The 21,214-nt window shown below is 48.3% G+C and overlaps 8 protein-coding genes across 8 annotated transcripts; 5 read left to right on the forward strand and 3 right to left on the reverse strand.

Moving 5' to 3' along the window:
* Positions 1–611: 611 nt before the first annotated feature.
* Positions 612–2,534, forward strand: LTR64_005171 (uncharacterized protein; the record flags this gene model as incomplete). Its single annotated transcript, XM_064899512.1, has 2 exons — positions 612–1,417; positions 1,469–2,534. 2 exons carry the CDS (start codon positions 612–614, stop codon positions 2,532–2,534), a joined length of 1,872 nt encoding a protein of 623 aa, XP_064752824.1.
* A 759-nt stretch (positions 2,535–3,293) lies between these two features.
* LTR64_005172 (uncharacterized protein) lies at positions 3,294–6,285 on the reverse strand (the record flags this gene model as incomplete). The annotated part of the gene is made up of 2 exons (XM_064899513.1): positions 3,294–6,214; positions 6,258–6,285. The coding sequence occupies 2 exons, from the start codon at positions 6,283–6,285 to the stop codon at positions 3,294–3,296; spliced, it is 2,949 nt and encodes a 982-aa protein (XP_064752825.1).
* A 2,172-nt stretch (positions 6,286–8,457) lies between these two features.
* LTR64_005173 (uncharacterized protein) lies at positions 8,458–10,183 on the reverse strand (the record flags this gene model as incomplete). Its single annotated transcript, XM_064899514.1, has 4 exons — positions 8,458–8,862; positions 8,912–9,637; positions 9,681–9,943; positions 9,988–10,183. 4 exons carry the CDS (start codon positions 10,181–10,183, stop codon positions 8,458–8,460), a joined length of 1,590 nt encoding a protein of 529 aa, XP_064752826.1.
* A 1,381-nt stretch (positions 10,184–11,564) lies between these two features.
* Positions 11,565–12,794, forward strand: LTR64_005174 (uncharacterized protein; the record flags this gene model as incomplete). The annotated part of the gene is made up of 1 exon (XM_064899515.1): positions 11,565–12,794. The coding sequence occupies one exon, from the start codon at positions 11,565–11,567 to the stop codon at positions 12,792–12,794; it is 1,230 nt and encodes a 409-aa protein (XP_064752827.1).
* An 833-nt stretch (positions 12,795–13,627) lies between these two features.
* Positions 13,628–15,113, reverse strand: LTR64_005175 (uncharacterized protein; the record flags this gene model as incomplete). The annotated part of the gene is made up of 2 exons (XM_064899516.1): positions 13,628–14,119; positions 14,166–15,113. The coding sequence occupies 2 exons, from the start codon at positions 15,111–15,113 to the stop codon at positions 13,628–13,630; spliced, it is 1,440 nt and encodes a 479-aa protein (XP_064752828.1).
* Positions 15,114–16,186: 1,073 nt separating this feature from the next.
* LTR64_005176 (uncharacterized protein) lies at positions 16,187–16,557 on the forward strand (the record flags this gene model as incomplete). Its single annotated transcript, XM_064899517.1, has 2 exons — positions 16,187–16,298; positions 16,349–16,557. The coding sequence occupies 2 exons, from the start codon at positions 16,187–16,189 to the stop codon at positions 16,555–16,557; spliced, it is 321 nt and encodes a 106-aa protein (XP_064752829.1).
* A 1,011-nt stretch (positions 16,558–17,568) lies between these two features.
* Positions 17,569–18,744, forward strand: LTR64_005177 (uncharacterized protein; the record flags this gene model as incomplete). Its single annotated transcript, XM_064899518.1, has 1 exon — positions 17,569–18,744. One exon carries the CDS (start codon positions 17,569–17,571, stop codon positions 18,742–18,744), a length of 1,176 nt encoding a protein of 391 aa, XP_064752830.1.
* Positions 18,745–19,369: 625 nt separating this feature from the next.
* Positions 19,370–20,394, forward strand: LTR64_005178 (uncharacterized protein; the record flags this gene model as incomplete). The annotated part of the gene is made up of 3 exons (XM_064899519.1): positions 19,370–20,190; positions 20,248–20,314; positions 20,377–20,394. The coding sequence occupies 3 exons, from the start codon at positions 19,370–19,372 to the stop codon at positions 20,392–20,394; spliced, it is 906 nt and encodes a 301-aa protein (XP_064752831.1).
* Between the last annotated feature and the right edge of the window lie 820 nt (positions 20,395–21,214).

A 21,214-nucleotide genomic window follows, 5' to 3' on the forward strand; every position in this document is an offset into this window, starting at 1 on the left:
GTGCTATTGCAAAAGTCCGATCTTTTCCGTCGGACACAATTCGAGCATGGTACTGCATCATCAGCCAGTGAATTGGCCTCCACGTAAGAGCCAACCTTGTCGATCACATCTCATCTTGAGTCTGCGACATTCTGGAATAGATTAGTCATTGTACTGGTTGAAGGTAGTATGACTGACCTTCGCAGCTGTATTGTGGGCGTTGCTTGCGGACTCTTTTCCGTGGTCTCGAATCATTCTCATCTTGCGCGACTCGAGAATCATCGTCTGAAGCCATTCGATGCCTTGATCGACCCTCGCTGGTCATTCTGGAGGTGGATCGTCCGGCAATGTTTGACTGACCGGAGTCGGAGATGAAGAGAAGAAGAGATTGCCCGCCCGAAAGCATCGGTGAAAACTTCAGCTCCATCGCCAAGAGGTGTAAATATCGGCGACCTCGGCAATGCATGCGAACATCGGATATATCATGCCCGCTCCAATAAACCCGATCGGCGGAATGATGCCCAAAAGTGATAGAATAGCCCGTATGCAGTTGATTGCCACGACTTTGCGATACTGATATACCTGCTGCAAAGCGTGCTCGTTTGGAATAGAAAAATACCATTCTTGCAATCATGTCTATCATAACAGTAAACGAGGCTGCTGCAGAGCACAATCTGGACAATGTCGATCTCAAAGCCAAGGTCGTTACCAATAATGTCGAAATTGAAGCAGAACCTGCGCCCCCAGTGGCAGATAATTTCATGTACGATTTCAAATACAACCATTCCTTGCCAACCACAGACGTCCTAGGTGTCCAAATCCCAGATGACTGTGATGCCCAGAAAGAAGCAGAAACCGTGGTGAAGAGCCTCGCAGAATGCATGGAACAAGGCAATGCCGAAGCTTTTGCCGAAATATTTCTCGAGTATGGTGTTTGGCGAGATAAGTTGTCCTTCACATGGGACCATCGAACATTCAACTTCCGACCAGCCATACTCAAGGCTGCGAAAGACCTCTTCCCAACCACAAAAGCCACAAAGTTCAGCTTTCTTAAGCCAGAGCCCATTATCGCACGTCCATATCCTGATTATGCACAATTGCAATTCGTTGTGTCCTTCGAGACCGAGGTTGTTGAGGCCTCGGCTGTCATCAATTGCGTCCTTTCGCAGCAAGGCTGGAAAATATACACGATGTACACAGTCGCTGAATCTCTGAAGCAATTCCCGGAGATTTCTCCATACGACGGTCATATGACCGGTGCTATCAGTTGGGAGAAACAAAGGGTACTCGATATTGATGCTGCAAATCCAGAAATCCTGATCATCGGTGGTGGTCAGAATGGCCTTGCTCTGGCTGCTCGTTGCAAAGCCTTGGGCATGGATAATCTTATCATTGAAAGAAGTGAAGAGATTGGTGATGTATGGAAGAAGCGTTATGAGTATCTTTCACTTCACTTTCCACATTGGCCTGATGACTTGCCATATTTTAGTTATCCAAAACACTGGCCGACATACACTCCAGCCCAGAAGCAGGGTATATACATGGGATGGTATGCGTCTGCTTTGGAATTGAATGTTTGGACTAGATCAAATGTCGCTGGTGCTGAGCAGGATGATGCTGGTAATTGGACCGTCACGATCAACAAGAACGGTGAAACTCGAGTCCTGCATCCAAAACAAGTCGTGATGGCAACATCCCTTTGCGGAGTGCCTATGACACCTGTTATTCCTGGGATGTCAGATTTCAAGGGTGTGATTCGGCATTCAGTCAACCATGACAGTTCTGTTGATTTCGTTGGCAAGAAGGTATGTGTTGTTGGTACGTCTTCATCAGGGTTCGACACGGCATTCGATTGCTCGAGAAGAGGCATAGACGTTACGTTGCTTCAGCGCTCGCCAACGTATATCATGTCGTTGACTCATTCAGTGCCTCGAGCAATTGGAGGCTATGCTCCAGATGCCAAGGGTAATCGCCCAAATCTCGAAGAGCAGGATCGCATCTTCTTTCACATGCCGGTTGGTCCTGGAGAAGAGTTTGCCAGACGAAATGCGAAGGTTCTTGAGGATCTTGATCGACCTTTGCTTGATGCTTTGAACGCGAGAGGTTTGAGGACATGGCGAGGTCAAAGAGGGACTGGTAATTCCACACTTGGTCAGACAAGAAATGGTGGGTTCTATTTTGATGCCGGTGCTTGTGACGATATCATCAATGGTAAGATCAAGGTTGAGCCTGGGTTTATTGAGCGATTCACCGAGGATAAGGTGATCATCGGGGGTCGTGAGCATGAGTTCGATCTGGTGGTTTTTGCTACTGGGTTTTCGAACACAATCGACTCGATCCGTGATACACTCGGTGAGAAGATAGCTTCACAGTGTGGCTCGATCTGGGGAATTGATGAGGAGGGAGAGTTCAAAACCGCATTTAGGGAGACTGGCGTAAAGAACTTTTGGATCATGGTTGGGTTTTTGCCGATGACGAGGTATCAGTCAAAGTTATTGGCTTTGAGATTGAAGGCATTGAAGGAAGGAGTAAGTTCGGAGCCTTACAAGATATGAGCCCGAGGAATTGTATAGATTGATGGAGTATTTGAATAAATGATTGCATTGTATGAGCTTCAGGTGAGCACTGTACTATTGTCATGTGGTGGTTCTTGAGAGTATTCGACAAAGCTAAAGTTACCAGCTGTCTATTGACTCGAGATGACCCAAGTGTGCTTAAGTCGTGAATTTATTCTGGGGTTGCTTTAGTAGAGTAGTACGAAGCAAATCAATATGCGCGTCTATGTTTGCATTGACTTGTCACTGTACTAAATGCGCAGTAGCGTGTTGTCGCAGTAATATGATATGCTGAATCTGCTGATTAAATAGCCAGTCTCGTCGATGTGGGACTGACTTCCATCGTGCAGGCTTGGGAGGTGTCAGATTGAGTCAAGACGCATTGTGGCCAGGACTGGCCACTGAAGACCTGCTTCCTAAACGCCAGTATTGGAACGTGTCCGGAACAGACCATTTTATTCGTGCACTCAGGATAGATGGAACACATGTTCGACATATTACCTTGTGTCGAATATGACGTCAAACAGAGATGTGGCTTTGGTAGACAGCGGCCTGGAACGAGTATCGTCACTGACATGGTACGTGATGCAATTTGTGCAACTTGTAGTACACTGAGCACCTCAGGCGCTCAGTAGTCCGGACAGAGATCGTCACAGACAGAAACTGCCCGCTTGTCTGATTTTTGCCTTACCAAACTTCGTTTGCCAAGTTATTGTGGAAAATGTAAGGTTCTGATCAGCACCACAATCCGTACATTAATCAAGGATGCTGTTGTGACGGAGTATGTCCCACCATCACCTCAATTCTCCCCAACAGATCAGCGATCCGGAACGGCTTTGACATAATATCATCCATGCCACTCTTCCTCGCAACCAGTATCTGCTCTGCCCTGACGTTTGCTGTAACGGCCACGACGGGCACATGCCGACGAATAATGCCTTGAGTCTGAAGTTCTCTGATGCGTGTCACACATTCCAACCCTCCCATCTCGGGCATTTCCAGATCCATGAGCACGATCGATATCGGCTTTGTGCCATGTGCATAGAGATTTGTGGTCCGCAGGTATTCTAGAGCGTGGATGCCGTTGTCAGCGGTCTCGACCACGCAGCCGGCCTTTTCGAGCTGCTTCTTGAGAACCCTCTGGTTGACGAGATTGTCCTCCACCACTAAGACGTGGATGGTCTTCGCATCTGTATTCTCAACTATCGGCGATGGCGTGACGACACAAACGTTCTGGGTTCGATTCGTGAGCTGATTTTCAGATGCATTGTTTCTTTCGTATGTCGATGTTGGAAAATTGGAGATGCTCCTGGTGGCCGGCAGTACTGATCCTTTGCGGACTCCGGGATCGATGGTCTTTCGGCATTGGATGAAGAAACCAAAAGTGCTCCCGACGCCTGCTTCAGACGCCGCGCCGATCTGACCGCCGTGTAATTCGGCGAGTTGCCTTGAGATGAACAAGCCTAGTCCGCTGCCACCGTACTGCGCGTGTGTACGTGGCGAAGCTTGGGCAAAGCGTTCGAAGAGCCTGTGCTTTTCCTCGATCGTGAGCCCACAGCCAGTGTCGATGACTCTGGCCCATAAGTATATGATTGAGTCGGCTCCCCAACCCTCGCCATGGCTGATGTCTACCTGTGGACTCCTTCTCGGCACATACTCGAACGATTTCGTGTTCGGCATCGGCGGACTGAAAGATGCGCCCACGTGTACCGAGATCGATCGCGTCAACGACTGTTGCGTGAACTTAATAGCGTTTGTGAGAAGGTTGACCATGATTTGCAATACCCGTCCAGGGTCAAGCATGATCCATTCTATATTGAGATCTTTCATTGATGGGTGTAAACGTAGGCTGAGATCGATCTGCTTGGACTGTACCTCCTTGCGAAACATGTTCATTGCTTGCTGAATTACCTGCACCGGATTTGAGGCGAGTGGCGAGATAACAAGCAGATTGGAGTTCAATTTCGAGACTGTAAGGACGTCGTCGACAATGGTCTTCTGATGTTGCACGCATAATGTAATTGTATCAGCAGCTTCCACACAGTCAGCAACGAGCTGAGCATCCTGGACATCGAAATCGTGATTCTGCAGCGAGTCTTTGATATCTTCTGCACAAATGAGAATCGCACTGAGAGGGTTTCGCATCTCATGTGAAGTGATGTCAATGAACGCGTTTTGCTGCTGCTTGGTCTCTTCGGCTTCACGAAGACGCTGCTCCTGCAGCCGCCGGGCGTAGTGATAATGTGACATGTCCGTGATCGATCCCAGGATGCTTCTAAGCTCATCGTCTGGACCAATTTCAGGAGTAGCTGAGACCAACACCCATGGCTCAATAGGAACGCCAGCTTCGTCGACTTCAGTATTGTAGTTGTGGCTCAGTAGAAGATCACGGGCCACAGGTTTTCTCTCGACCGTCAGTTGATGCCATATCTCGAGGGCAACAGAAGCGCTCGATTCGGCCACAGTCTCCATGAAAGACAGAATATAAGAGTCGTGCGGATGGTTCGTCATCTCGTAGTATCGGTCGTTGGCTTCCAGAAGCACACCGTCAGGACTGATCAGGAACATTCCGAGGGGTGAAAGCTCGGTCATTCTCCGCAACCGACCTCTTTGAAGATCCAGCTGTTCTGTCAAGTGTTCGCGTTGGAGCGTCGCGAGCTCGGCTGCAGTCCGATTCCTGCGAGCCTCGTCTTCTGCGTACAGCACGGAGGCCAGTGATGTTGATAGCTGGCGATCAAGCATGGTGATGAACGTTTGGTAGTCCTTGTCGTACCGTCTGCGTGGGTTAAGACCTATCGTCAGGATCGCAGATGCGTTGTATTCGTAAGTTGAACGTAGTGGCATGATCAGAGCTTCGTTGGACGGGATCTCGAACCCTCGAAAGCTTATCCCTTCTAACAAGAAGTTTGGAAGAGTACCATCCCTTGCGGACAGTAAAACAGGCTCCTTCGTTTGTAAGGCAGCTCGCATCTGGGGCGTCAATCCAGCATCATCTTGGAGTTCGACTCGTGTAGCTGCAGCAGGGTGGCTGCTGGGCACGCCGATTGCCGCCTCAAGCACACAGGCTTTTGATGTTATGTTTGGATTTGACGAGATCGAGGCTGTATCGCTCCCATCGGTCTCTGCAAGGACGTATATTGTGGCAAAATTGATATCGTATGGATTGGTTTCCAGGCCTTTGATGACTGCTTTCCAGAATTGTCGTACAGATCTTGCTGTAGAAACAGCTTCCCCCAAGCGTTGTAATGTTTCCATTCTTCGGCCACTGATCATTTGATAAGTCGTTTCAAATGGCGCGTTGTAGAAACCAAGAAGACGTTGGGCGCCATCGTACATCGGAACCCAAGACCACGAGAAGAACGTCTCTTCTAGATAACCATAACGCTCAATTAACAGGCGATCATTTTCCATTCGTATACTCTGACCTGACTGGGCACATTCCTGAAAGACGGACTTCTTGTCAGACCAGAGTTCGGGGAAGTCCACAAAGAACCCGCTACCCATGAGCGCGGGGTGTTTCTTGCCAGCAACCTCAATCCGGTAAGGCTCGTTGTAAACCATACTGAGCTCCTCGCCCCATACTAGCGTACAAGGGTGCGGGTTGCGCATGACGAGGTTGGCCAGTTCTCGAAAGACAGGATCCCAGCTTGACATGGGCCCGAGAGGTGTTGATGCCCAATCTGTATTACGAGCGAATATCTCATGTGGTGTGAGTGCTCCTACTGGTTCCGCCGCTGTCCAATCCGTGCATTTTAACGAAGACCCCTCACGCGAGAAGACGAGTTTGGTGTCTCCCAGAGACGATGGCAGCTTGGGCTCGCCGCGCGTGCTACGAATGCTGAGTATCTGTTTGGCAGTATCGTCTATTGCCGTAGCCGTGATTTCATGGAAATGGTCACGGGCTGACACGCTAGGATCCGAAGGCGTGTCCGACCTGAAAGATGGCTTTGACTTGTGTCGACAAGTGTTGCCAGAAACAACCCGGTATCGCTGTTGTAGAGTATAGGCCGTCCATGTTGTCCCGGAATATTCTAGACTCGGCTGATCACCTGCCAGTACCCATCCTTGAAAATGACGGTAGTAGTCGTTGTTAGAAGATCCTCTAATCGCACTGTGTAGCGAAAGATCGCTGAGGAGAGCCTCATTACAGAATATTGGCTGAAGTGGCGTGTTTCGTAGAGCGCGTTTCGCGTCAATAATGAAACCTGGTCGCGGATCAGCTCTCAACGCAGCTTCAAGTGTAATGGAATCTATGCCGTGACCCAAGAGCATCGCGTCTGACATAGACACCTCCATAGCGGACGCTACGGCACATGTAAAGTCGGCGATAAGGAGAGAAAGGACGATCAGATCGCCTCAAATGGTTATCGCTATTGCCGATGTTTCCTAAATCTTGAAAATTTGAGTTCGAAGCCAGAAATCTGCGCTAACAGTTCAAATTGGCGTAGACTAGCGCTCGGGATCGCGCCTAGATCTTAGGGGAGATCATAATTACGTCATGTCACACGTGACTGTACCAGTCGTTAAAACCCACCGCCCACACTCGTTTTAGGCAGCACTTCTGAATTCCGAATAGAAGTTTTAGTGTCCAAGACCTGCTATATGTAGCTAAGCTGAAGGCTGCAGGTAGTAACCAGCGGAAGAACTCCCGAATTGTGATCAATATTGCGAGACAAGACGCGATATTAGCCCGGGTACTGTTCCTCCCTCGAGCACTCGTCCACGAGATAGATTTCCTTGTTCTCTATCGCATCCATGGCAGAAAAGCTTGCATAAAGGACAGCACGATACATTCGCATCCTGCATTGTTCCGCTTCCATGGCATCGTCGTAAACGCCATATAGAAGCTACCCACCCCCTAGGCAGTAGCCCAGTCTCCAAATACAAGCTTAGCCATAAGCATAACGAAAATGAGCATCACTGCCACAAGTGGTAGTGGCAACTTCGGGAAGTCCTGCGTTGTGTCTATGTAAAGTGTGTGGAGATCCAGCTCTCCAAGGCACGGACAATGCAACGCATTAATTCCTGCCAGCATATTTCTAGGAAGTCAGTTTTTGTTTGATACCTCACAAAGCTGCTTTGCTTACTGATGGCTGCGTAGGAATTTGCTATTCCTTAGAAGGTCATTATGGGCGGCAAGGCGTGGGTCAAGAAATACCAGTCTCATGAATGGCTGCATTCTGAGGCGCCAGAGCTGTCTCTGGACATGTTACAACGACTTCTCCGGACATGTAGTAAATTCTGCTTGGTAGCTGATGTAGTCGTTGAAGCAGTCGATGTTTCCACTTGATGGGTTGTATGCGCAAGGATATTATTGAAGCATATAGTCCTAGATCTCTGCCTCATACTGAGCTTTCTCTTCGTCGAAATTTATTGGTTCGTAAATTCCCGTGAGGACCACGTTCCGCAAATTCACCTGTATATCTTCTTGTACTGTACCGGCAATAGTGATCTGGGTGGATAATGAGCATTTTCGGCACTATACTAGAAACTTGAAATCACACCTTGACACAAGAGATGCTCCTAATATCAGAAACGGGCATGAACTTTCGCCTTCGGCCACGAGCCACATTCCAAGCCCCGCTCACGATCTTCCAGCTGGTAACCTCATCCGTAGAGTTGGGAACCCTCACGGCTACTATCTTGCACTGCCTCTTTATTCCCCAATAAAGGGAGACATAGGAGCGTTGCGGATTGTCTTCCTCAAAAACAGAACCTAACGATGCTGAGATGTCCTCTTGACGTCACTTATGCAACTTTTCGTACGGGTCCATCAAGTACCTGTGCAAGAAAACTCGATCCTCCTGTCTATAGATCTTGCTGCTTGTCAGTGTCACAAGACAACAGGGTAATAGGAGCAGCGCAGTACCGGGTAACTTTTGACGCAGATGTCTGTGTGTCCTCCTGCACGTTTTCACAAAACTTAGGACCTCTGCATAGCCCCCTCCTCGTGCACGATGCTGGTCTTTCCATGAACAGATATCGCACCCTTCTCGTGCTCGCCAACATGCATTGCTTCTTCCTCAAGTTCGGCCTTTTCTTGTTCCGAAGCACCGTAGTAATGGATAGCAACCTGCTCGCCGAATTGTGCATTGATGTCCTCCAAAGATCGACCCTTCGTTTCTGGGCACATGAAATACACGAACACAACATGTAGTGCTGTCGGGATAATGAGCACATAGAAGAACTTCCAACCAATTTTGTCCAAAGCAATTGGCCCTGCCACAAGCAGGATGATGTCTGCAAGGTAGATACCCATCATGCTGAAGGCAGTACCTTGGGAACGAATATGAGTCGGGAAGATCTCTGCGACATACAAAAATTGTGTCTGAACAAAGTTAGTTTTGATTCCATAAGACCCGTATCCCAGTGCTTACCGCATCCATAAATGTGCTCCAAAATGGCGTGATGAAGAGGAAGCAGAAAAATATCGCCGCGTTCTGGCCAGCACGATTGCTTGTGCCCACAAACTCCGCCTGTAGTGCCATTTCGCAGATAAGGCACACCAGAATGCCAATTAGGCCAATGAGCAGAAAGTTGCGCCTTCCAAACCTTTCCACAAAGAAAGCACAGAAGATGTTTCCTGGGAAGGTACTTGTTACCCACAAGCTTGTCAACAGGAGCGGCATGTAGCCGGTCATGCCTAAGCTGATGTAAAGAATGATTCCATAATTTGCGATAACCAGCACGCCTGTGAATTGGTTGTTCCACATCAGCACGAATCCAACAAGAGCACGACGACGGTTTGGAGCAGTCTTGAACAGTTCGAATGGTGAGGTCGTCGCTTTGATCTGTCGATCCAGATCAAGTTGCTTCTTCATCTGGTAGTATTCCTTTCCAGCCATCATGTCACTGAGGTCATCTTTCGAGCGATGTAGACGTTTCAGGACGTCGAGGGCCTCATCGAATCGATCTTGCAGCATGAGCCAACGCGGACTAAATGGTAGCCATGCTGAGCCAAGTAAAAGTGCCAGTGCAGGTGCCATCTGAAAGGCAATAGAGAAGCGCCAAGGAAAGGAAGACTGTGAACCGCTCGACGAGATGAACGATACACCGAAGCCGATCCACGCCTGCAACGAGTAACCCATGGCGAACATCACGCCCTATCCCATCAGCACAATCCCGAAGATTGTGTAAACTACTCACATGCATAGACACCATGAACCCTCTGGACTCAGGCGTGCTGACCTCTGCTTGGTATATAGGAATTGCTGTCACTAGCGCACCGATACCTAAACCATTGATAAGTCGACCAGCGCAGAACATGCCATTATTGATGGATCCAGCACAGATGGCAGCGCCGATAATGAGGACTAAAGCTCCTCCTTGTATGCTACGCTTTCGTCCGTACTTATCTGCTAGATAGGCACAGAGAGCGGCTCCCACAGCAGAACCAGCAGCATTAACACCTGTGTCGTCAGCTATGGTTGAAACTTACTACAATCGACCTTACCATTGAATGCTCCTATCCATTGTGCTGTTCTGCTGTACCCTGGTTGGCCTTGTGGAGCTAACCCCAGAGACTTGTAAAACGAGGGTTGTCCGATCGTTGTACCAATCACTGCCATGCCATACGAGCATGCTGTCGAGCCTAGAGCCACGTAAACCACAACGAGAAGATTGAAGACATTGGGAACGAGTTTCCCCATTCTGATGTTCTTCTACCGTCCAACGTAATGATCGACTGCCCTTGGATATGGAGGTGCAAAACGCAAGAGCTTCACGGATGGTTGAATATTCGAAAAGCCTTCGCAACAAGCCTGACATTGTATGAATTAGGTCGGAGGTGAGGTAGGCTTAGTTCGTGCCTTCTTAAATCACTTACGGCATGTGTGCTCAAGGAGAACCCGAGGTAGTGGTGCTGTGCGTAAGCTCGACTCAAACTTTCATGTAGCCAATCTGGTTCAGCTCTGGACCGTTTTGCTGAATCATCTCCACGTGGGACCGGGGCTATGGTCAGGGGGCAAATCCTATTCGCACAGTAATTTTGATCATTCTAGGGGTGAAACTGGTCGAAATGCGGGGTTGTGTACCATGTTCCTAGCGAACATGCACGAGTCAGCAGATTCTGAGTCAGTAGATGGTTGGCGCATTCTCGTCTAAGTCCAGACCGTCAGCGTAAAAACGAGATACGAGATCGGAGGACTGCAAAGGGTACTTGAGTAGGGTTCGAGGCGCACTATCCCAAGCTAGCCTCATCGAGGAATAAGTTTTCAATTAAGCCATAATGCTGGACCAGGAGCATTAATCCTGAGATTTTACTCACCTAGAGCGTTGAAAACCCATGCTTTCGAATTCGAAGACCTCAGGAATAGGAGCGACAAGTCGTTAGTCTCAGTGAAGTCCCACATTCGCCGGCTTCAAGCATTAGTTGGTTCCTCTTAGCAGGCAAAGCGGGCGGTTCCTTGTACAGCATGGCTCGGAGTCCTTCAATACCCTCAACCCTAGGTCAGAGAAGATCGTAGTGTGTAACGTCGGTGGCAAAGTCTCGTTAACTCAATCATTGGTTGAGACTGTGTGAGCCAAGGTTCTAGGTTGAAGAGCAAGTCGAAGAGTCCTTCTCTGACTGGCAAGTACTAGAAGTATGTTTGTTTCTCTGAGCCTTTCTTCTATCAATGCAGCAAGTAACGAGCGAAGGTTCAACCGTGTATCCAACCGCCTTTGCTACAATAGCTTCACAAAGGTTCATTCCAAAGTTTGTTGTTCGAATTACACAGTGATTGTGCACTCAGGCAATATGTTCCATCGCACAATTAACTTGCTAATCCTGTTTAGCTGCCAACAGGGCATATAGCATACGGTTCCAGTTGTCTCGGACGAAGTTCGTGGCGCTGCTGGACAATGATGCGAGCAAGCTTGCATGTATGAAGAATGCCGTAGACAACAGCAGGCTAGTAGGCCCAGACAAAGCTGGCAGTCTCAACGCACGAACCACGTCCAAGAAACTGCACCGCATAAAAGTCCATCTGGCCTGGCAACAATTTTCGTCCTTCTTTGCTCATAGAACCCAATACACAAACACTCACTACCATGTATTCGATCTTCAATGAGATAGAAGCCAGTCTTGGAGCTCCATTGCGTCCTGATCACGACGAATGTGGTATCTGCCAAGATCAACTCACTGACGACAAGGCGACATTGACGTGTACTGAATGTTGTCAAAGCTTTTGTCGCGATTGCCTACAAACCTGGTTCTTGCAACCACGCCAGGCTAGGTGTCCCATTCGATGTGTCCTTACTCTCAGGAAAGGAATTAACCAAAGTTGTTTGACAGAAACGGAGCGGCGAATATATAACTCCCAGATTGGAGAACAGCAGGATCCTGACGAAAGCGACGAGAATTGGTATGGTGATGAGTATGGCAACGAGTACGAGAGTGGTTACGACAATGAGGAAGAGGCGGAGGAGGATGTCGTCGACGATGTGCCAGAGGAGATCCCCACGCGGAGGTCGCCATTCTCAAACAGGGTCGACATGAACTCTTCCATGAGTCCAAGCCGTAGTGCCATCTTTTCACCGCCAGCTCCTTCACCACCAACACCAACACAACCACCATCAGAGAATTACACTCTTCAGACAGCTCCATTGCCTCGATCCTTTCTACTAGAAGACACCGCAGAGTATGGCAGACAGATATTTGAATGCTACCAAGGGGCACAAGGATATTATAGACCATCAACCCAGGAAATGATTAACAGCTACAACATGCTCATGAGTTATCCAGTAATTCCAGCGCGGTCACAGGATATGGATAGAATAGGCACACAGGCTACAGATCCTACACAGACTGCAGATACTGCTCTGAACCATTCCGGGGTGCCGCGTGGTCCACCACCAGTTCCCATCAATATTGGTCTGTATTGGCTTGAACCGCATCGAAGTACCATCCAGGATTATCTTCGTTCATATACTCAGACTGATCGAGAGATTTGTTGGGCGATATTCCGGCCAGGCGGCCCTTTCGACAAGGTGGATGGTCTCCAGCAGCGAATCTTAGACGAGATGTTCAAACAAGAACAGGCCAAGTGTTACCCTCCAAGTGGACAGACTGTCCAATTCGTTCAAAGTAGGTGCCATCATCGCCCGATCACAGATGAAGAAATGAATGAATACATGGACGCGCTGTATGCTCATTCAATGTCTTTCACATGCGAAGAGTACCACTGGTATCGTATATTCCGGATGCAAACATATCTATCACAAATTCAGAGGTATCGTAGACAGGGAATGACCGACAGGTCGTTGTGGCTCCCTAGGTAAAGGACAAATGACACGCCATGTGAAGCGAAGCTCCTTGAAGGAAGGACGGAATTCATGAGCAAGCATGAGAGACTGCTTTGTATCTCGTTGCTTTTGTGAACCTCATTGTCGTAAAAGGGTACCATTTGTAACCTTAAACCTCGAAGATGTGACTGCGGGCTCTTGATTGCGCCATGTAGTGTTTTGCTTACCGCAAGACCCGTCTTCACCTTTCACGACCGACATCTGGTAGTGTACGACAGATACACAAAGGAAGAATGGCTGGCCCATATCGTGTTTGGAAGATCGATATGAGGGGCAGGGCTAGCGTCGACGACATGATCGTTCAAGGCTTGTGCTATAACAAACGTCTGTTTTTCAGACAAGCTCAGGCGATGATGTGGCGAATGGTCGCTGTCTCCGTGCCAGGTTCCGGACTCCGCGGAGAGCGAAGGAAAGCTATAGTAAGTATGTTTTGTCTGCTTGAGTTCTTGATAGTTGTGAGGAGAAGAACCAAATATTCACAGCTTGCAGTAAGCACATGACGAACCATTTCATAAATCGTAAAACCACAATTACATATCCAGATGTGGTGAGTTTGTAATGGAGCAAGTGCTCATACCTGAGTGGAGTTTGCGCAGACTACTCTTGGGATTTCTCTCTGCGTCAAAACACTGATGAATTGCTGCCTTAACATGGATGTGCGTGCTTTGCAGCGGCAATTCTTAAACCTGTTACAATCGATTTTGTACCCAATCTACACTGGAAATAAAATACGCATGTCGACTGATCATTAATCCCGAACGAATTTGCACTAAGCCATGGTCTTACAAACTTGCCTGGATCTCTAATTCTCACAACTTCGCAAGTGATGACTGCCACCGCTCAATACCATTATCTCTAAGTGCGCTCCACCACTTCTGCCTCAATCCATCACTGACCAATGTCTTAGCGTCAACATCATCGTGGGACATCAACCACTCGTCCACTGCAAAGTCCGCATCTCCTTCCGCATCATAGTACAAGATACTTGGCACAGCTTGGGGACTCACGAACAGCTGCCATGTTCGATAAGTTGGTGGCAGTTCTTCAGGATGTGTGGGACACCGATCCCATGCTTTGACTTCTGGAGTCTGATTGTCGTTGCGGGCTCTCTGATCCGCGTCCTTGACGCAACATAGTTCACCCATCACGAAAGCCGATTGTTGTTTGTGAAACACTCGAGGTATACGTTTCTTCTCATAGAGGTGAATCGCGGTTTCAAGTTTAATGGTACCACGCATGACCTCCGATATGATTCTGCCCAGGAATATACCATCTTCCATCGCAGTTGCTGCGCCTTGCGCCTATCATTGTTAGCCTTTTCTAATAGCATGAGAGAGCTCAGCTTACCATATGGTTCTGCATGCCATGGATAGCATCACCCATGAGTATCACGTTCTTGTCTTCGTTACTCCATGATTTTACTGGTGGAATAACCAACAATGGCCACCGCTTTGTTTCCTTGACAAGTCCTAGAATTTTGAGGATGAAAGGATCCCATCCTTTGTAATGGTCGCGAAACTCCTGCACATCAACCTCTTCGATATCTGTGACTGGTCGTGGTTGCTCGAAAGCTGTCACAACGTTGAGCTCCTTTCCTGCTGTCAAAGGATACAGCAGGATATAGCCTCCAGGACCAACCCAAGCATCCATGGTGTTTCCAATCTTAGATCTTGCCTCAGGAATTTTTTCGTAGACTTCTACATATGGCACTACGGAACGGTATGCCGCGATATTTGAAGCAACGTGAGGTTTAAGATCTGGGAACACCGCCCTGCGTATGAACGACTTGATACCGTCAGCACCTATCAGCAAGTCGAACGTATGTGATGATCCCGTCTCGCTTGTGATCCTGGTGCGCTTCCCCTTGCCATGCGATTCTAGCTTCATAGCACGAAACCCGACGATGATGTCTACACCGTGACGTCTAGCACCTTCCGCCAGACCGCTGTGGAGATGGTCCCTTCGTACTACCCACCAAGGGAAGCCCTGGTCTCTGACTACCTTCCTTGTGTCGATGCGGCCAATGAGGTGCCCATTATTTTCATCCTCGCTATGTCCCCAAGTCCTGATCTCGTCCATTTGTACAAGATTGTCGCCGATAATGGGGGCGACACCTGTTCGAATGAGGAAGCGAGAAACGTTACCAAACATTTGAATGCCCGCTCCTATCTCACCAAGCTCAGACGCTGCTTCAAGCACTGTAACTTTAGCACCTGCACGAGCGATAGCGATCGCGGCTGCAAGACCACCAAGGCCAGCACCAACGATGCCTACAGAGAGTGCCTGGTCCGTCATGATCGATGTATTGTGGGGAGTCACCGGCGATATGAGTAGTTCAGTCTGAAGGAATGTCGTGAAATGGACTGCGTTGCCCTGATGGCCGATCTGTCCGCAACTGTATGCTCGACGTATCGAACCGTCGAATGATCAATCATGTAGTGATAGCATGCAAAAGCGACGAGCTTCGTCTGTATACATTGTCCTCCGCAATTTCGACTCTGCGGGTGCTCGCCGTTACAGCATTTAGCCTGGTATACTCCAACAACGAAGTGTTTATTTGGTAAGGCTCTGATTGGACGCTCCAAGATCTGAGGACGACACTCCGCAGAGCTGTACGCAAAGCTTGTCTCCCTGCTGTGATCTGCAAGCGAAAGCAAATATCCATTGCCGAGGTTTGACAAACACAACGCAAACGATGATACTGTTCCATGCGCAAAGGGTGTCAAAAAGTGCTAGAAAAGCAACGAGAAAATCTGAGTGCACTAGAGGAGCGATACATGCCATGAAGTTGCCGCTGCACAGGCCCAAGGACCACCAAAACTCAGCACAAGCTACACGATCGACATCATCTACTTCGCTTGACTTGCTCTTTACTGGCGCATGCAGTTACGCAGTTGCAGGCGCGTTGCTTGCTGGCTTCGCTTCGATTCAATGAACTTTACCAGACTATCGCTTGACTTATTGATGCAACACATCCCTGACAATGAAGCCATCGACCAGTGCTCAAATTGCCTCATGTGAGACGTGCCTTCAGTGGCCTCGTCTACCGATTTCGTGCCTTATGCGTCTGGGACTACACAATGACTTGCAACACTTCGAGAATGTTAAAAATGAACGAACAAGAGCTCGCAGTTGCTGTGGACATGATCACGTATTGCCGTCAAACCAAGCTTATCTCAGTATGCGAGTAATACCCTTACCGAAGCTGAACAACTAAAGGTATTTCAAGATTCATACAATCCTCGTCTCGAGGAATGTCCATTTGATGCGCCTGGACATGCAGTCCAACAAATATTCATTCTCTACCCTTTTTAATCTTTTACAGGTGCTCTCACATCTATCAAGCAGATTTTCTCAATATCAACAACATGAGTGGCATCGAGGTTGCAGTGTTGGCTATAGCAGTCGTAAATGCCATCTCTGCAGGCCTTGCAGTACCAACAAAGCTTGAGAAGAAGTTGCAGCGGGTTCTCAGTAGTGGTATGACTAACTAGAACACATTTTCCCTCTTGCTAATTGATCATCTACAGAGACCCCCCTAGGACTACAAGAGCGATCCGTGCTGGAGAGTTATCCCGTCCCAATCCTTTCTAGCGATAATGCTCTCCGTCTCTCGACAGAAAAATACCACAGTGAGGCGGGCTTCTTGCGCGGGTACAAAGCTGGAAAGCAGGACACGAATACTGCATCAGGTCAAGTGTCAGGCTGGACTTCAGGGTCACCAGACAAGGACTTCTAGGACGTCTGACAATGCTGGCACTCAGATCGGCAATCGTCCGCAGCCAATGCTAATGCAAGGCAAGGCAAGGCACTAACGACATGGTCAAGAACTGCCGTCCAGGCTAAATCCGCAGGAAATTCAGCTAGGACGGCTAGTTGGATAAGAACTCCAATTTTTTTTGAATGATTGACAGTAGTCTTGTTCTCAGTCTCTTCTTTTTTCTCTTGACACATATCTGGCCATTCTCGTTCTTGCCACCATTAGACAACAACAGCAGCAGCCGAAATGGGTTGGTGGTTAAGATTCGAGAATGCTATCAAAAAGATCACAGCACGAGTGCTTGAAATTGACCGATCCACGAGTACGGCATACTTCTAACGGAGGAGACTATGCCGTATGGCAGGGCGAATCGCGGGATTTTGAATATCAGCAATTCCATCAGATGTGCCAGTATGTTCTTCTCACAAGAGCCCACCATCACCGGATTAATCTCCCTCAGAAGCGCACAGTACGTGGTCAATTACTTCAGCGGAAGTTCGGAGACTTTGCAAGATCGAGTGAGATGAGTGCAGCCAGGATGCGTGTGGGAATTGTATAAATGCAGCCTTTCATGAGTGCAGAACGTGTCGGAGCTGATTCCAAATGCATGGACTTGCAATCGGCATAATTTATCAGCTTTAAGGCGCGGTGTTCGATTAACACATGTGCTAGTATCGTGTCCCGATTCTCAGCGACTCGATGTCAACTGATCGGACCTAGTCCTGGCTGCAGATGATTGCTCTGTGGAGTTAGCGACGGCTCAACCGACCGCTCATGTGACCGGCTGGCAAGAATGGCTTGCGCCGGCCGCTAATATCCTGAGACGTCCTATAGGCAGTTTTTTCATGCAGAAAAGAACTCAAAGGAGACAGGTCCTTCATGTAGCCACTCATTCCCGACTCATGCTTCATCACAAGGTGAACGAGCCTAGCAGGGACAGATCATATACCCGGAGGCGAGAGCATGACTCCTCGTCAAAATCACCTCGACATGACTCAAGAAACACAGATCACGGAACACTTCGACGTCGCTGTGGTCGGCTTGGGTTGCCTTGGAAGTGCGGCTGCCTATCATGCAGCTCGAAAAGGTGCCCGAGTCATCGCGTTTGAGCAATTTGAGCTAGGACATGTACGTGGAGCCTCACACGACACATCACGTATCGTCAGGACCTCGTACGACACACCCGATTATGTAGCGCTTGCAAAGGCCGCTTACAAAGATTGGGCTGACCTCGAGAAAGCTGCTGGTGTAAAGCTAGTGACCGTGACGGGTGGCTTGACCTTCATCACCAAGGACAGTGGTGTGTCAGCTCATAATTACGCCAGCAGTTTGAAAGCCAACAACATTCCTTACGAACTCCTCGATATCTCCGAAGTTAGCAGACGGTGGCCTCAATTTGAATTAGAGGATGGCATAGAGACTGTCTACACCGCGGATTCAGGCATTGTCCACGCCGCAAGATCAGTTGCAGCTATGCAATACGTTGCACGTAGCTATGGTGCCGTTCTCAAAGAATTCACACGGGTTGATCGTGTAAGACCAGAAATACCAGGTGAGAGGGTAATTGTCAACACATCGAGAGGATCATGGTCTGCAACCAAAGTAATTTTGGCCACTGATGCTTGGACGAACGAGCTCCTTGCACCACTCAAAGCAGAGATTCCTTTGACCGTCACGCAAGAGCAAGTGACGTACTATAAACCAACTAGAATTACTGATTTTGAGCCTGGCCGGTTTCCTTTATGGATCTGGGCGGGTAAGTTGTGGTTCTATGGGTTTCCAACATTTGGTGAGCCGACAATCAAAGCTGGCCGTGACCAGGCAGAAAACTATATGACACCTGAGCAGCGTACTTACGTGCACTCTCCTACTTTACTCCAGCAGTTGACAGATTTCATCGACAAGCTCATTCCTGACAAGACTCGTAAAGCGCTTCGTACAGTGACATGTCAGTACACTGTTACTCCAGGCCGACAATTCATCATCAGTCCACTAGCAAATCATCGAGACATCATTCTCGCCCTGGGAGCCGCCCACGCTTTCAAATTCGCACCTGCTATCGGTCGTGTGCTGGCAGAGTTGGCGATTGACGGGAGTACTAGTGAAGACATCTCCACCTTCGGAATACCGCATACTGAACTCACGCTATCTGCTTCTAAACTCTAGCGAAGTTCAATGAGATGGTTTTCACGGCAGACCTTTGACCATCCACTTGGTAGCTGGGCAGATTGGAGAAAGCGCTATGCCTTCCTATACAGCGTATTGATAACAGGAGCTGCAAGTACACGAATCTAGCAACGCTCAGCCGCTGCGCAGGTGCAACCATCGAATAGTAGTGAACAATCTCTATCTTCATGTCATCCTCAAGACTAGTGATTCGCCACTGACACAGTTGCAGTGAGTGTAGCTGGATTCTATACTCAACAAACCTTGCTACCAAGACTGTACTTTCCTTTGCGTCACGGAAGCTGTCTCGTCCGTTCAAGCTGTATCCTCACACCGAGGTCCGACAATGCACTATGTTTAACTTATGCAGAAAGCGGAAGGAGTCGATCAATAGCACCGGTCAGGTGACCGGCATATATTCGACCTACTTACCCGTACCTTGGGTTAGCGACATGAATATCGAAGATCAACCAAAGCGCAAATGGTTCGGATACTGCTGTGCCTCGGTTCGAGGAGTGACAGCTCAATCACACAGTCTGTGATATCGTGCTAGAGATTTCTCGTTGTCGAGCTCTTATACCCTACTATTGGAATCGGAGTTTGTGGTGAGAAAACTGCACGAAATATGACAGCTTTGATCAGGCGCTATTTGAGCCTTTCCAGTTCTGCGGGAGACAAGCAGACCTGCACAGAAAGAGCACTTCCTTCTTCGTGGTACCGCTCCGGTCATCTTTATGAGCTCGAAAGAAGAGCAATCTTCTCTAAGAGATGGATGCTTGTCAGCCATAAGTTGAGGTTTGTCAATATCGGAGACTGGGTGAGGTTTGAAGAGGCTGGCTTCGAATTCTTTCTTTGTCTGAACAAGGAAGGTAACATCAATGGCTTTCACAATGTTTGCAGACACCGTGGATTCCCTATTGTGACAGAAGCGACCGGTCGCTCTCAGATCTTCTCGTGTAAGTATCATGGCTGGTCTTATGGACTTGGGGGGAAGCTGGCGAAAGCACCCGGTTATCAGGAGATGACAGGCTTCGATAAGACTATAAATGGTCTCCTGCAAGTTCATGTCTATGTTGATAGAAATAACTTCATCTGGGTGAATCTTGATTCGTCCGAGGAGCCCGAAGTGGCGTGGTCTGATGAATTTCAAGACGTTGATATCCAACCACGTTTCGAGAACTATGAGTTTGCAAATTATCACTTCGATCACACCTGGAACATGATCGGCGACTATAATTGGAAGACGCTTGCGGACAACTACAATGAGTGTTATCACTGTCCGACTGCACATCCAGATGCTGCTGATCTAGCAGACCTCAAGATGTATTCTGTCGAGACATCAGGTGGATATATCAAACACTTTGCCAATACCAGTAAGCAAAATGTACAGCAAGGACTCAAAATAGCCAGCACCTTCTATTTCCCGAATGCGTGCATGACTGTGTCGTAAGTAAACCGAACTTCTATGCTATTTTTTTTGCCTCACGGACTAATCACTTTCAGACCTCACTTCTTCTACATGATGAGATGTGTGCCAAAATCGGCACATCAATGCTCTATGGAGTATGAGGTCTATCGACATAATGAGGCTACTGACGCAGAATTCGAGAAAATTGACACAATGTTCAAAAGAATTTTGAGGGAAGATAAGTGGCTTTGCAACAGTGCACAGAAGAATCTCAACGCTGGTGTATTTATTAATGGGGAGATGCATTCGCGTATGGAAAAAGGCCCACTCTTCTTCCAGTCTACCGTTCGTGCGCTCTTGAAAGATCATCGTAAACTAGAAGAAAGCAGGAAGCAAGAAATCTGGCCCGCGAGGCAAGCATTACCAGCGGCAGAAATGCCAAGCAGAGAGGACTTGGATTTTTGTGCAAGCCTGGATTGTGATCAAGCACAGATTGCATGGTGATTGTACTTTTCTGGTGGTTTAGTCCTGCAGCTACAAGAAGAAATACTATTATTGACACAACTGATACGTCGATGTACTTGTGCTCAACGATTGGCCAGGATTTTGAGTTTAATGGTCACCATCGATGAAGTGCCATCAGCAATTCAGGAAGGAGGAGGAGACCTTCAACTTTCGTGTCTAAAGTATCGAAACCTGTTGTTAGGAAGGTGAAGACAGACGTGTAGAGAGCTTGAGGAGGTAATAGATACAGCTCTTCTTTGGCTATAGCATGTGTACGTTGACGATCGCTGTTCTCGAACAGGCTTCCTTCGGACCTGCTGCCACACAGGACAGAAACACATCGCTGCATGTCGTCAATGAATGAAGGCAATGATAAAACTCGGGCTTGTTAGAAAGACTGACGAAGCTAAAGCTTTTGTTGTCTTGAGCTTGCACAGGTTTCATGATGGTGTCATGTGATGGCTTAGATCCACCCTCTAGCATTTAACCATTAATCCCCCGCGGCGACCTATCTCTGGTTTTCCTCTACTTCGATACTTCCTGTATACAATCTGAGGA

Source organism: Lithohypha guttulata (genome assembly GCF_036872675.1).
Source record: "Lithohypha guttulata strain CCFEE 5908 chromosome Unknown scaffold_4, whole genome shotgun sequence".
NCBI classification, from domain to species: domain Eukaryota; kingdom Fungi; phylum Ascomycota; class Eurotiomycetes; order Chaetothyriales; family Trichomeriaceae; genus Lithohypha; species Lithohypha guttulata.